General features: G+C 37.2%; 1 protein-coding gene across 2 annotated transcripts in view; it reads right to left on the bottom strand.

The window, feature by feature from the left end:
• Positions 1–1948: 1948 nt before the first annotated feature.
• The window catches only part of Rpf2 (ribosome production factor 2 homolog), a 30767-nt gene continuing 16304 nt past the window's right edge, over positions 1949–16411 (bottom strand). For both annotated transcript variants that reach the window (XM_078019485.1, XM_078019486.1), the window contains exons 7-10: positions 15051–15150; positions 8625–8727; positions 3612–3756; positions 1949–2659 (exon numbers count right to left, since the gene is read on the bottom strand). In XM_078019485.1, the coding sequence (XP_077875611.1) occupies positions 2480–2659; positions 3612–3756; positions 8625–8727; positions 15051–15150 (528 nt within the window). In that variant the 3' untranslated portion in view covers positions 1949–2479. The remainder of the gene's footprint in view (positions 2660–3611; positions 3757–8624; positions 8728–15050; positions 15151–16411) is intronic.

The raw sequence follows: 16411 nt of genomic DNA on the forward strand, positions 1-16411 counted from the left end.
TCCCATTTATATAAGCTGTGTTGTGAAGTTCAAGGACAACTAGAAATTAGAATCTTGACCCTGCATCCAAAAGTCATATAAATGGTGAAACAAGGGTTCCAGATGTTTCAACAACTACAAGATAGGTTTCAGTAATATTATATAATACTTCTGACACATTGTCTAGGGAGGCTGAAGCAGAATAACAAGTTCAAGGTCAGCCTTGGCAATTTAGTGAGATGTTGCCTCACAGTAAAAATTTCAAAAGGGAGGGCTCTGGGTATGTAGCTCACCTAGAGTATTTTTGCAAAGTAAGGGCAAGTCCCTGGGTTCAATCCCCAGTACCTGGCCCCACCCCCACAATTTACATAGTAATGGAGGGATGTATTACCAATCTAAAATGAAGAAAGATTACTGATGAAAACACCCACATTTATTTTGATAGGGGATTAAACCCAAGGTCCTTTCACAATTGAGCTACTTCCCCAATTCCTTCCTTTTAAAATTTCAAGACAGGGGTTCTCACTGAGATTCCAAAAAGTTGGCCTTCAACTTGCAATCCTCCTGCCTCAGCCTCCCCAGTCACTGAGATAAGTGATATGCACCACCATAACCATACTTTTTCCCCCACTTTCAGGGTACCGGGGACTGAACTCAGGGGCACTTACCATTGAGCTAAATTCCTAGTCCTTTTATTTCTTAATGTGAATTTTTAGACAGGGTGTCACTAAGTCATAGCAATAAATGAACAATAGCTAGGAAGAAGGCTATCAGAAACTGGATGCATTTCTCTGACTTCTGACCCCTTGTTCATCAGGTCAGGCAATACCAATGGAGATAGTGATTAAGGAGGTAAACAATGGGCTTCACCAGTTGTATAAGGGACCCTGCCATGCCTTAACCCTTCTCCATCAGCAAGACCTACCATACAATTTACCATATAGTAACTTCAATTATAATCCACAGAAGACTGGTTTTCTGTAATAGGATATTGTCTTACAAGTGTTTGTAGCCAGGTGTGGTGTATATACCTGTAATGCCAGTGATTTAGGAAGCTGAGACAGGAGGATTCCAAGTTCAAAGCCAGTCTCAGCAAAATCGAGGTGCTAAATAAAAATAAAAAATAGGGCAGTACTACCTCCCCAACAAAAAAATGTCCTTTGTCTCAGAGAAGTGGTGGAATTCCACATAATTGCAGCATATCTTTTGGGGTCAGGCAATTGTCAGATTACACTGTGAGAAGCAAAACTATATACCAGACTAAGCATTGTCATTCATCAAGAGAATTTCCTGTGTTTAGGCCAAGAAATTATGACTACTGCAGTGATGCATGCCCATAATCTAAGTGATTTGGGAGGCTGAAGCAGGAGGGTTACAATTTCAAAGCCAGCCTCAGCAACCGAGCAAGACTCTGCTTCAAAATAAAACAAAAAAGTTAGGGATGTAGCTCAGTGATTGAGCAAATCTGTGTTCAATTCCCAGTACACACACACACACACACACACACACACACACACACACACACACACAGTGACTATAATTTTTTTTTTCCCCCAAAATGAGAATTTAGGGCTGGGGGCATAGCTCAGTTGGTAGAGTGCTTGCCTTGCATGCACAAGGCCCTGGGTTCAATCTCCAGCATCAAAAAAAAAAAAAAAGACAGAATTGAACACAGCACTTCATGCATGCATGCTATAAGCACCCTATCACTAAGCTACATTCCCAGTCCTCTACTTTTTTTTTTTTCTTTAAGTCAAAAACATTAATTTTGGGGTGTTGAGAATCAAACATGTTACGTAAGTGCTGTATTACTGAGCCACACTCCCAGCCCCACAATCATGTCAAATAATTAATTACATAGTAATAATATGTCAATGATCAAGTAAAGACATCTCTGTCTCAAGGATCTGTGTTTTAAAATTGCAAATGAATCTTAGCAGGTAGAATTTCAGACAAAATAACAAAAAAGTAAAAAATAAAAATCATGTTGTAGATATACATAGGAGATGGGGGTTGACATTCCAGGTAGTTCATATCGAGAATGTACATGTATATATACCTCCTTTGATTCACTTCTGCTTCCCATTACTTTCTCCCTTTATCCAAGACCCAACCTAGAAACTTAAATAACACCAATGGTTGTGGAGATCCCTTCTCCTTCATTCACCCAGTGAAAAGTTTTGAGAGGCAGAGGATATCACATCAGAGAGAAGACAGTACACCAGGATTTAACCGTATAAGTAACAGGCTTACTTTGTATTATTGTTCATAATAATATATAGTTATCATGATAAAAATATATGATAAAATCGTGTGTGTGTGCGCGTGCGCATGTGCACACGTGCTGCTGAGGACTAAACATCCTGCAAGATAGGCAAGTACTCTACCACTGAGCTGCATCCCCAGCCCTATGATAAAATCTTGTAAGAAACTGAATGTACTGAAGCTTGACAACTCTTTTAAGAGACCAGAATAAAACTGCACTGGCTGTCTAAATTCACTAATATTTTTTCATTCTCTTTGATTTTTTCTCCTGATCTTCTGTTATCCTTTCTGCAGGTCGTTTTTTCAACCCCTTCATTTTCCTAGTTTGTAGTTTGCTTAGGTCTTGTTTTTGCATATGAATCCTTCCATAAGTTGTACCAAAAGTATCATGGGAGATATTTTTCTTCTTCTTTGGCTACAAAACAAAGGGGAAAACGTGTGAGTGTGTGCGTCTTTTTTTTTTCCTTTTTAAATGGCATTTTACTTTTATGAATTGCAAAAAAAAAAAAAAAAAGAGCTCAACAACTATCTTAGTAACAATTTTCATCAAAGAGTGTCCCCTCAATGGTACATTGTATAGCATTATATTTCTTTCTTTTCAAACATAATATCCATACTTATCACTTGGGAATCCTGTTAAAATTCAGATTCTAATTCAGTAGGTTTAAGGTACACCCCAATATTGTGTGTCTCTAATAATTCCCAGGAGAATTGTCAGACCACACTGTGAGAAAACACTAACTGCTGTCATACATCAAGAGAATCTCCAGAGTGAGTTTAAGAAATTGTGACTATCATTTTTCCATCTCTAATATCATTCCAGAGGTAACATGTCTACTTTCTAAAACCACGTAAAAATCAAAACATATTTTATGTACATATGGTTTATACATCCTTGCTCTAAATCCCCAGTCTTCACAATGCCTTTAATGATTCTTTTTTGCTAAAAATGTCAGTCCTGGCTACCAGAAAGCTCTAAGCTAAACTTGATGCCTGTTTTTGTTTGTTGAACTGATGATTGAACCCAGGGGCGGGCTCTACTTTTGAGCTACATTCCCAAACCTTTTTATTTTATTTTTGAGACACAGTCTAAGTTACCAAACTGGCCTCAAATTTGCTATCCTCCTGACTCAGCCTCCCAAGGAGCTGGGATTATAGGTGTGTGCCATACCTTGGTGCTTGGTTTCTGTAATTCTTTTTATTATTCTTTATGGTTACCTTTTTGGCTCTTTCTCCCTTTCCTGGCTCTCTGACTCTAGCTTTATTTATTTATCTTTTTATGTATGTCCTTTAATACATTGCAAATCCTTTTGGAAAGAAGGGTGGAATATAAAAATAAATATGGCACCAAGTTATAGGTTACATACCTTGAGAGCTTTTGGCATTTTCATGGATAATTTATAAAGGTCATCTGACGCCAGGTGTGTCCTCCTCACAACCAGATCCAGTGAAGGTCCCATCTCTTCCAATTCAATCCGTGGTGTTCTGCAACCAGATTTCTTCAACAGCAACCTTAATGAAATAGGAAAAAGAAATACTGCTTTGATTTTTATAAAACTCCCCCCAAAATACTCCTGTTCAAGGGATTTATACTTACATATAGTGACATATTTAGAAAGGCCAAGCTTCTGGGTTTTTTGTTTTGTTTTGATACCAGAGATTGAACATAAGGTCACCAAACCACTGAACCATACCCCTAGCACTTTATTTTTTAGGTGTAGATGGACACAACACAATGCCTTTATTTTTATGTGGTGCTGAGGATGGAACCCAGGTTCCGCCCGTGCTCAGCTCTACTGCTGAGCCACAATCCCAGCCCACGCCAGCACTTTTTAAATATTTTATTTTGAGATAGTCTTACTAAATTGCATGCACCACCACACCCAGCCAGGCCAAGCTCCTTAAACACTTTAGAAATTAGACCAAGTATATCCTTTAGTTTATTTTTAAAAGTCAGAAGTCAGAAATATACTTGGGAGACTGAGGCAGGACAATCACAAGTTCAATGGCAGCCTAGACAACATAGCAAGACCCTGTCTCATAAAATTAGAAAAAGGACTGGGGATGTAGTGTTTGCCTAGCAGGTGAGAGGCCCTGGATTTACCCAGTACCACAAAATATAAAACAAAAACAAAGCTCAAAATATATATATATATTTTGTTGTATGTGTGGGGATACTAAGGATTGAAGTCAGAGGTGCTTTATCACTGAGCTACATCCCTAGTCCTTCAGTCTTACTATTTTTTAAAAATCCTCTGACAGGGCCTAATTTTCTGGGCTGGGCCTAGAACTTACAATCCCCCTGCCTCAGCCTCCTGAGTCACTGGGATTAGAGGTGTGTGCTACCATGCCTGGCACAAAACCCAAATTGAACCACTTCCTTCACCTTATCCCATCACACATACTGTACTATTTTTCTTAAGAGAAATGCTTCGGGGCTGGGGATACAGCTCAGTTGGTAGAGTATTTGCCTCACATACCAAGCCTTTATACTTTCAGCCAAATATCTACTGACCAGAACTTTATACCACATGGCTAATACTCATCTCATAATTGAATCTGGTTTTTGTTTTGCTTTTCTTATATAAGCTCTAAATCAAAAGTAATAACATTAGTTCTGCAAGATGGTATGGCACAAAATTCAAAGACAAAACCCTGTTACTTCTCTTTCAGATGGGCTCAAGTTGTAGACATGCTAATTGCAATCCCTATGTTTAAATATCTGCCCATTTCTTGAGAAGACTGATATTACTACCCTTGATCCTCCTGCATTAGCCTCCCAAGTCACTGGGAAGACAGGTTACCACTTCCCATTTAGCCTATTTAACTCTATAAAACCTAATCAATGCCATGGCAAAGGCATATGTGGTATTTACTAAAGATTTTGTTTCATATTAATGATTCTGAACCTATAGTGAATAAAATTTTCCAAGGAATACAAATGATACACACAAATGAGCAATTAATTATCATAAGATGTACAGGAGGAACTGGGAGCGGTGGTGCATGCCTGTAATCCCAGCAACTTGGGAGGCTGAGGCAGAAGGATCAGGAATTCAAAGCCAGCCTCAACAGATTAGTGAGGTACTTGGCAACTCAGCAAGACCGTTTCTAAGTTTTTATATAAAAAAGAGCTGAGGATGTGGCTCAGTGGTTAAATGCCCTGGGTTCAATCCCCAGTACAAAAAAAAAAAAAAAAAAAAAGTACAGCAGGAGGTCAATAATACTATGATTATTCAACCAAAATGACATGTTGAAGGTAATATCAATTTCACATTCAAAGTTCCTTTCATCCAAGAAGCTCAAAATCATTTTATAAGCCTTATTAATTTTCACAAACAATGTCTGTGAATATTAGCTTACCTTTTACAAGCTGCTTATGGGCTAATATGCAGTAAGAGAGAGGGCAAGGACACAGTAGTACAGTTCATGAGAATGGCTGAGGTGCTGAGTTAAGTGAGAAAGACTTCTCTAGCATATTCCTACCTACATCTGTACCCTTTTCCCTCTTATAAAGGAAAATGACTGACTCCAGAATTTGCTGATATCATTCAGAAATACCTAAATGCTATTACTACACTTTTTAAAGGAAGAAATAGGGCCCTGAGAAATGACCTGGGGCCAGGTCACCAGGCTCAGAGATGACTCCCATACCTGGAAACATCCCTTCAATTTTCCACACCTCCCAAGCAGGGCCTATCCTTGCTAAGCTGTCATACATTTAGTGATTCTTTCCAGTAGTTCCCTCTTCATCACACTGCCCATTCTCTATTTCAAGTCAATGGCTAGCAGGTATTAGAAGTCAAATATGGAAAAACTGTGATTTAATTTCCTATTAGGGTCTCTGGTTTTATTTTACTTTTTTTTTTCCCCCCAATGGTACTAAGGATTGAACCAGGGGCACTTTACAAATGAACCACATCTCCAGCCTTTTTATTTTCAGACAGGTCTTGCCAAGTTGCTAAGGCTCCTTTCTCAATCTCCTGAGTTGCTGGGACTACAGGTGTGTGACATGAAGCCTGATCCATAACACTTTTTATTTTTTGCACTGCTGGGGATTGAACTCGGGGCCTCACACATGCTAGACAAGCACTCCACCACTGAGCCACATTCTTGGCCCTATAATACATTTTGTTTTTTTAAAGAGAGAGAGAGAGAGAGAGAGAGAGAGAATTTTAATATTTATTTTTTAGTTTTCGGCGGACACAACATCTTTGTTTGTATGTGGTGCTGAGGATCAAACACAGGCATGCCAGGCAAGCGTGCTACCGCTTGAGCCACATCCCTAGCCCCCCTATAATACATTCTTGAAAGCCCCCAAATCAAGTGAGGAAATGCAAATAACAGACTTAAAAAAAAAAAAAAAAAACTTCAATTTTAACTAGCTAAAAAATAATGGCAAAGTTCCATCAGGTTCAGTGGCACATGCCTGTAATCCCAGCAGCTCAGAAGGCTGAGGCAGGAGACTTGTGAGTTCAAAGCCAACCTCAGCAACTCAACATGGCCCTATGCAACTTAGCAAGACCCTGTCTTAAAATGAAATCTATAAAAGGTCAGGGATGTGGCTCAGTGGTTAAGTGCCCTGGGTTCAATCCCCAGTATACCCCCCCCAAAAAAACAACTCTTAATTGTATCTTGCAATTAATAGATATTTTATTGTATTTTGCCTTATTATTATTTTTTTGTGTGTATGTAGTGGTAGGGATTGGGACAAGAGCTTCACGCATGTTAGGATAGTGCTGTAACACTTGACTACATCCCCAGTTCCTATTATTTTACTTTCAATGAAAGGAAAAAGCATAAGTGGTACTATTAGTCATATGGTGGGAAAAACTAAGTAAGTATTTCTGAGATCATGATGAAAATTATTAAACAAGAGGTGAATATTTATTTTCATTTGGATATGTCATTAGATATAGTTATTCAGCTACCTCTTTTTGTTATGAATAAAAATGAAAATCATCTTAGCCAGGAGTGGCAGTGAATACTTTTAAGTCTCAACACTTGGAAGACTGAGATAGGAGGATCACTTGAGGCCAGGAGTCTGAGGCTAGCTGAGCTATCACAGCAAGACTCTATCTCCCTGGGGCTGGGGCTGTAGCTCAGTGGCAGAGCACTTGCCTAGCATGCTTCAGACACTGGGTTCGATCCTCAACACCACATAAAAATAAACAAATAAAATAAAGGCATTCTGTCCATCTACAACTACCACTACCAAAAAACAAAAAAGACTCCATCTCCCAAAAAATTGGACCAAAACAAACCAAAACTCTCTGTTTGAAATTCTAGACATAAATGATTGTACAATAGTACTGCTGAACAGAAGATACCGTCAACACTCAGCCGCTAGCTTACAGGCTGTATTACCAGGCCACTGCTCAAAATGTCCAGAAACAAAATTCATTGTACAAAGAAAGGCAGTTTGGAGAGTCAGCCCAATTTCTAGGAAAGTGAGGCTCTATCAGCCAGTGCCAATGTTTCATTTTTTTACAAAGAAGAAAAAAGGCATGCTTACCTCAAAAGATAATTTCAGCACATCATTAAGCTCTTTAATAAAAACAGAATCTGCTTGTTAGGATTTATATTTATAGCTGGACTATAGTTTTTAAAAAGATTTAGGATTTAGGGCCTATCTCCTTCTGGATTATCCCTTATCCCTTGCATTCTCCCTTGAGTATGTATTCCTTGCTGTACCCCAAAGGCATCTCATCTTTTGAGACTGATAGCCACCCCATTTTCTCTTGAGTATGTATCTACTTTCCTATTTAAACCTCTGTCTATGCCTTTGGGTGGGTGGGGGGGTTACAATTTTGAAATTTGTTTTGGCTGGCCTGATTTGTGGCTTTGTTTTCTAAATCCAGTTAAGAACAATAAAGAAGTTGAGCACCTTGGTGCACATACATAATCCCAGGGGCCCTGGAGGCAGAGGCCAGAGAATAGTAAATTCAAGGTCAGCCTCCTCAATTTAATTAGGCCCTAAGCAACTTAGTGAGACTCTATCTCAAAACAAAAAAGTTAAAAGGGCATGAGTAGCTCAGTGATAAAGTACCACTGGGTTCACTTCCCAGTACCAATCAAACAAACACAAAACCCATAAAGAGATAAAGCTAAAGAAGATCATTCCTGAGTTAGTGTTCCAGACTCAGACAGCATGCAGTATTAGATGGACCAGGACCCTGGAAAACTAGAGTTTCAGAGGCAAAGATTAGCAGGATCTAATCTCATCCTGTTGGAGTGTCAGCACAAAGCTGCTGCCATTACTATTCTGCAGACTCTCCAAACTCTTGAGCAGATGCCAATTTTGCTTGAGCCCTATAAAACAGTCACACTAACATGCTAACCCTGAGAATTAAGAAAAACATGCTAAGAAATGTACTTACTTATAGCTTCGAAAGTAAATCTTCCCATTCAGTGCAGTGAAGTGCAGAACATATTCTAATCCAGCCAGGCGAATATTTGATACTGTGGGACCTCTGAAAAAGTCTGAAAGCACATGTTAAAAGTTATTTTTTAAAAATACATGCCAGGTATGGTAGTAAACACCCTGTAATCCCAGCAACTTGAGGCTGAGGCAGGAGGATCACATGTTCAAGGCCAGCCTCAACAATTTAGTCAGACCTTAAGCAACATAGTGAGACCCTGACTCAAAATAAAAAATAAAAAGGGCTGGGGATGTGGCATCCCTGGTTCAATCCCCAGTATCAAAAAAACTCAACACACTTTTAAAATCCAGTTTCAAAGAGCTGCATTCTAAATGCCCCATTTTGCTCTAATACTTACTAAAAAGATAGGCAGCACAAAAATGATTCCTGAAAAATGTGTGAAAGTTTCTCCTCTCAATTATTTAATCTCATGTCTTTTCCACTGAAATATGTAATTTTTCAGTTTTGAAGTTCTTATTTTAAAGCCAATGTTTTTTATTGGAGTATCATATTTACCATGGATATTAACTTTTTAAAAAATGTTAGTCAAGCCAGGCACAATGGAGCAAGCCTGTAATCCCAGCAGCTCGGGAGGCTGGGACAGGAAGATCACAAGTTCAAAGCCAGCCTCAGCAAAAGCGAGGTGCTAAGCAACTTGGTGTGAGACTCTTTCTCTAAATAAAATACAAAATAGGTCAGGGATGTGGCTCAGTGGTTGAGTGTCTCTGAATTCACTCTCCAGTACCAATGTTAGTAAAGGCATAAATTTTTAACCTACAAGACAAACAGCTGAAGATTCCAGGACCTGATCAAGGAAAGTACAGATGAGTTTAAAACAAAGAGGTAATAGATTAAAATGTGTCTCAACAGAATGCTGACAAAAAGATGGCATGGAATGAGAGTTCAAGAAGAAAGAAAGATATTATGAGGATACAGATAGAGGTAAACTGCAGTTAAAAAGAAATAAGGGAGTCAGCCAGGGATATAGCTCAGTTAGTAGAGTGCTCGCCTTGCATGCACAAGGCCCTGGGTTCAATCTCCAGCACCACAAAAAATAAAAGAAGTAAGGGGGCTGAAAATAAATGAGTTTTAGTCAGAGATGGAAAGCTTCAGTTTGATATTTTGCAATGGACTAATTCTAGGCAAAAATAAGACTTTAAGTGTGTCTGTGTCTATAAGTAAATACAGTGGAAGCTGGGCAAGATGGTGCATGCCCGTAATCCTAGCGGCTGGGGAGGCTGAGGCAGGAGGATTGCAAGTTCAAAGCCAGCCTCAGCAACTTAATGAGGCCCTAAGCAAATCAGCAAGACCCTGTCTCTAAATAAAATACAAAAAAGGCTAGGGATGTGGCTCAGTGGTTAAATGCCCCTTAGTTCAATCCCTGATACCAATAAATGAATGAATGAATAAACGAAATGCAAAGGAAACAGTAGGCTGACCAGCATATTTACAGCAAAGCCATGGGATCTGTAGTCCAGGAATACAATCAGATCCTGATTATATTGTATTACTTCTCTTCAAGCTGGGCAATCAAGCTAACTGGTCTCAATTTCCTTATCCATAACATGGGAGCAATATTATTGTTATGTACTGAATGCATCTATTCTCTCAATATTTATGCTTTGAAGCTCTAGTCACCAAATAAATAAAATACTATTTTTATTTATTTATTTATTCTCTTTAGAGAAGAGGCCACTAAGGATATACTGAAGTTTAAAGGAGGTCAAAAAAGGTAGGACCCTAATCCAATACAATTTATGTTCCAGTAAGAAAACACCAAGCTGGGCACGGTGGCAAACACCTGTAATCCCAGGAGCTTGGGAGGCTGAGACAGGAGCATTTCGAGTCTGTCTCTAAAGAAAAAGAAAAAACACCAGCAAGCCTATTCGGAAGCAACTTTGATCTTGGACTTTTAAGCTTTTGGAACTATGTGGGTTAAGCCCACCAAGTCAATGACATCATGCTATGGCAACCTGAGAAGACTAATACAACTACCTCTGTGAGGCTGTAGAAAAGATTAGTAAATTACCTGACCAAACCTTTAGCAGTTATTTTCATTATTGCATGTTTTTGTTTTTTTGGAATTGAACCTAGGGGTGCTTTACCACTGACCCACATCCCCAGTCCTTTTCATTTTTTATGTTGAGACAGGGTTTTATAAGTTTCTACAGCCTCACTAAATGCTGAGGATGGTCTCAAGCTTGAGATCTCTTTCTTCAGCCTCCTGAGTTGCTGGGATTACAAACATGCGCTACTACACCCAGCTCACTGCACATTTTTCAAATGGATTAAAAACTTAGGAAATAAGGTTAAAATAAATTAAGACAATGTAGCTATGACCACTGTTATAAATAAAGGCATTAAGAAAAATTAATCTTGTTAGGTAGATAAATGATAGTAGACCTTAAAGGAACACTTCATGAAATTAACCCATTTCTTGATTTACTATCAGTTTAATGTTCAATGAACAGTCACATAAAAATAGTAACAATAAAAATTAGGATAGACTAAATCTAAAAAGATTACTGGTTGATAAATATTCTATCAAGGATGCAGTTCCAACCAGGCATAGTGGTACACGCCTTTAATCCCAGCCAGTTTGGGAGGCTGAGACAGGAGGATCACAATTTCTTTTCTTTTTCTTAATATATATATTTTTTTAGTTGCAGTTGGACACAATATCTTTATTTTATTTATCTATGTGGTGCTGAGGATCAAACCCAGGGCCCCGCACATGCTAGGTGAGCTCTACTGCTGAGCCACAGTCCCAGCCCCAGGAGGATCACAATTTCAAAGCTAGTCTCAGCAACTTAGCAAGACCTTATTTTAAAATAAAAAATAATAATTTTTAAAAAGAGGGCTGGGATGTAGCTCAGTGGTTAAGCAACCCTAGGTTCAATCTCTGGTACCAGAAAAAAAAAAAAAAAAAAAAAAAAACAGTTCCAGAGCTGAAGATGTAACTTAGTGAAAAGCACATTCCTAGCATTCATGAGGTCCTAGATTTCCACCACCAGCATTACAATTAAAAAAAGGAAAAAAAGAGCAATTTCCATTAGATTTATAAAACTTTTTTTTCACAAAAAAATTATATAATATTTAAGTAACCAAAAAAGAAACTTCCTATAAGAAAGCCATTCATTAATTTCCTTTCCTTTTTCATCTACCATACAGTCATGTGCTACATAGGGAGATTTCAATGACAGACCACATATATGACAACGGTTCGATAAGAATACATCACTTAAGCCAGCCAGGAAGACATAGACCTGTAATCCTAGTGACTCAGAAGGCTAAGATAGTAGGAGTGCAGGTTCCAGGCCAGCCTAGGCAACTTAGCAAGGTTTCACATATAGTGAGACCCCGTCTCAAAATAAAAAATAAAACAGGCTTGGGATATGGCTCAGTGGTTAAACACCCCGGAGTTTAATCTCTGGTATGCCCCCTCAACCTTAGGAAAAAAAAAAAAAAAGAATATATCACCTAGTGATGACATAGCCATTTTAGTTTGGGTAGATACACTTTTATGCTTATACATTGATGAAATCACCTAACACATTTTTAAGGTCACATGCACATTGTTTTTTTTAAGAATTTTTAATATTTATTTTTTAGTTTTCAGCGGACACTACATCTTTTTTGTTTATTTTTAAATTTTTTTTTAGAGAGAGAGAGAGAGACAGTTTTTTTAATATTTATTTTTTAGTTTTCGGCGGACACAACATCTTTTTGTATGTGGTGCTGAGGACTGAACCAGGGCCGCACGCATGCCAGGCCAGCGCGCTACTGCTTGAGCCACATCCCCAGCCCCACATGCACGCTGTTAAATGACACATCATTATATTTCATTTGAACACATAACATAACTAAAGGACAGTTATTTTACTTCATATCTACACTGAAAACCCCACTTCCCTTTGTGTCCTACAATTTTATTCCATTCCTCTTCTAACTGTCCCCAGATTCCATTAGATTTTTCACTTGCTTCGCTCATTATTACATTATGTGGTCATTAATGCCATCTAGTGGAAACACAAAATAATGAGAAGTTTAGGGCTTAAAAAAGCCATTAAAATAAAGGCAAGCAAAAGCCTCTCTCTGCTGTAACAAATCATAAGTACCTACCTCACCTAACATAATCATATGGGGACATAGTGGGAAAAGGTGGGAAATCTGAGTCAATGGAGTATAAATAATAGAAATATTGCCTGGAAATCTGGCTGAAATGTTGGCTAAAAAAATAATCTTGCTGGGCACAGGGCACATGCTTGTAATCCCAGCAACTCAGGAGGCTGAGGCAGGAGGATCACAAATTTGGGGCTAGCCTCAACAATTTTACAAGACCTTAAAGACAGACCCTGTCTCAAAATAAAAATTAAAAAGGACTGGATATGTAACTCAGTAGTAAATAGTAGTAGTAGCTTAATCCTTAGTACCAAATAAACAAAAACTCTTGATATTTTGGGCTTTAATATTAAAAGTAAAAATATTAATCACTGTCACTCATGTATGAATTTAATTCATGGACAATATAGGTAAGAACCTATAAAAAAGATTCTGCCAAGAGAAAATAGACAACAGAGGCAGAAAAGCTCAGGTATTGAGTTTCAATTCTGCTTCACCTATTTAACACCCCTTATTTAATCTCCATGAACTTCTGTTTCCCATTTCTGAAATGAATGTCACCAAATTCCAGAAATTTTGTAAAGATTAAAACAGATAATACTAATGCTCAGCCAGGTGTATAGCTCTGTGGTAAAGTACTTGCCTAGAATTCAGGAGGCTCTGGGTTCAATCCCCACCCCATCCCCAAAACCAAAAACAACATATCCCCAGACTTATTAAGAGAAATAAGAAGCTCTGAAAATTATAATCTTGACAATAATACTGTTAATAGTACCAACAATAAAAAATAAAAGTAATGTGTCTCAACGAATCTACCTCAATCTTTTTTGATATTTTGGTGGGCTCAGATTTGTAAAGTCTAAGAATATGATTTAATACATAAGCCACCAACTTTCCAGCAATAATCTAGAGCAAAGTATATAAAAAGTTTTTAAAAGGTAATTTAGGATAACAAGCCCAAATTTATAAAAGGGATGCAAAAAAACCTCAAATGAAATACAGTATAAATTACTGAAAATTGAGAAAATATTGCTGCACATCAATAAGGAACCTTGAGGCTGTCAAAGCAGAGGTGAAGAGGGAACATAAAAGAGTGCTTCAGAGTTCACCAAAAAGTTAACCAGACCCTTTAAATTAGTGCAATTCTCTTGGACAAATTATTTTCCAGTGTTATAATCAAACAAACAACAATTAAAAAAAAATTGGCAACTGTGATTAGTAACATTTTAAAAATCACAGAGGGCTAAGAATATAGCTCAGTTGGTAGAGTGCTTGTCTAACATGTGAAAGACACTAGGTTCAATCCCCCCCCCCAAAAAAAAAAAACAAGTATCTGCGCATGGTGGTGCACGCTTAGAAACCCAGCTACTCCAGAGGTTGAGGCAGGATGGTCCTAAATTCAAAGTTAGCTTGGGCAATTTAACAAGACCTTGGCTTAAAATGAAAAGGACTGAGAATATAGCTCAGTAGTAGATCAACTGCCTACTATGAATGAGATCCTTGGTTTTATGCCTAGGACTCAAAAACAAAAGACCTTGAAAAACAGTAAAGCCAACTTATCACAAAAGGAGAAATGTGAATTAAAGAATGGTTAATTGGCCACTGTGGGCAACAGGGTGGTGGTGGACTAAGCTGTCTATAAAATGAGCCTGTAAGTTTCTTGTGAAAAATCAAGCAATCAATGTAAAGTACATAATAATGGTTTGGCACTGAGGGTTTCCTGGAAACAAACCCTGATTAGAAACTTCAAAGAATTTTAGAAATTGAATAAATAAAAATGAAATCAGAAAACATAAGAGGTGTGTTCATAATACATTTCAACAAACCACTTTTTCAAAGAAAAAGAAAGAAGAAAATTGAAGATCAATAAGGTAAGTTATACTGGGGTTATGTATCAAACTAATAGGTCTTAAACGAATGCAAAGTGAAATCTGAGCTTAACAATTTAAGTTTAAACTAATGACATTAGTAATAACAGGAGATAGGTGTGAGCATTTTGTAAAGTATAAAACACTTTATATAAATAGGATGATATTTTAATTACAATATCAAAAAATAATAATAATCCATAAAATGTAATATTCCCTTTAACTGTATTTGAGATAATTAAGTACTTTCCTGCTATTGGTGGAAGAAAAATAAAAATAAGAAAAAGAAACAAAGAAAGGAAAAAATTGTACACCCAGAGCAAAGTGCCATCAAGGACAGTCTTAAATTGCCTACCTCCGTTACCCTACAAATAAAATGTATTAAAATATTTACCAATGAGAAGACTTTTTAGTCTTCTATAGTCTTCAGTTGCATCAAAAGCATCACCAGCAAATATTAACATGGGTTTTGTTCCCTCAGGACATTTACTATTCTGTGAAATGGAAAAAAAAAACAAAATAATAATTATATAACTGTCAAAGTCTACACTGTTTATATGATGATTTTAAGGCAGTCAATACAGTAATTTGTTTTCAGATTATATTAACATTTCTAAAACTATGTCTGAAAATACTTATTTTGTACTAAAAACACACACACACACACACACACACAGGTGGGATTTTTAAGCTTACAGATTTTTAGACTGAAAAATAATTGATCCAGGTACAGTGGCATGCCTTTAGTCCCAGCTACTCAGGAGGCTGACCAATGCAGGGAGGATCCCTTGAGCCCAGGATTTCCAAGACCAGCCTAAGTAACACAGCAAGACCACATCTCAAAATAGTAATAATAAAAAATAAAAAATAAAATTCTTTATTCTACTTATTCATTATCATATAATAACAGATCAAAGAATGATGTAAACTACTTTTTTAACATTAGTTTATATACAGAATAAAATTAAAAGCTACACTTGAGAAAGACAAAACCCAACCAACCAAAAAAACTAAAAATTGGCCTCTTATAACCAGCATTTCAGAATCAAAATAAATTTAATTGCAATTTCTTTGAATTATTTGTACCACTGTGCTTTTCCTATTGCATCATATTAAAAGTGTTTTTAGGAGCAAGGTATGGTGATGCATACCTATAATCCCAGTTACTGGGGAGGCTAAGGCAAAAGGATTTTAAGTTCAAGGCCAGCCTGGGCAACTAAGTGAGATCTGGTCTCAAAATATAAAATAAAAGGGCTGGGGATATGGCTCAGTGGTTAAGAACTCTTGCATAACATAAGTGATGTTCTGGGCTTAATACATATAAGGTTAAAAAAAATCACTATATTTAAAATTTAAACCACTAACCAAACATTCACATGGGAAACAATATTATTCTACACAAGCTATAGAAAATATGGGCCAATTCTCACTTCATATGCTTGATGCACTTGCTATAAAAAAGTATTTTGTCAGGGCTAGTGTTGCAACTCAGTGGTACAGTACTTGCCTCACATATGTGAGGGCACTGGGTTCGATTCTCAGCACCACATATAAATAAATAAATAAAGATCCATTGACATCTAAAAAAAATATATTAAAAAGAAAAAGGATTTGTCTTAACTCCGGATTTTCTACATTAAAAAGAATGAGTGATAACAAGAGGATTTAGAAGCTACCAAGAAAAAAAAAATCTTTAAGTATTAATTGTTGAAGGTTGTTGGTCTGAGTTTCCCATTAATTCTAATACCTCCACTC

The sequence above is a fragment of the Ictidomys tridecemlineatus genome, chromosome 8 (genome assembly GCF_052094955.1).
Source record: "Ictidomys tridecemlineatus isolate mIctTri1 chromosome 8, mIctTri1.hap1, whole genome shotgun sequence".
NCBI classification, from domain to species: Eukaryota; Metazoa; Chordata; class Mammalia; order Rodentia; family Sciuridae; genus Ictidomys; species Ictidomys tridecemlineatus.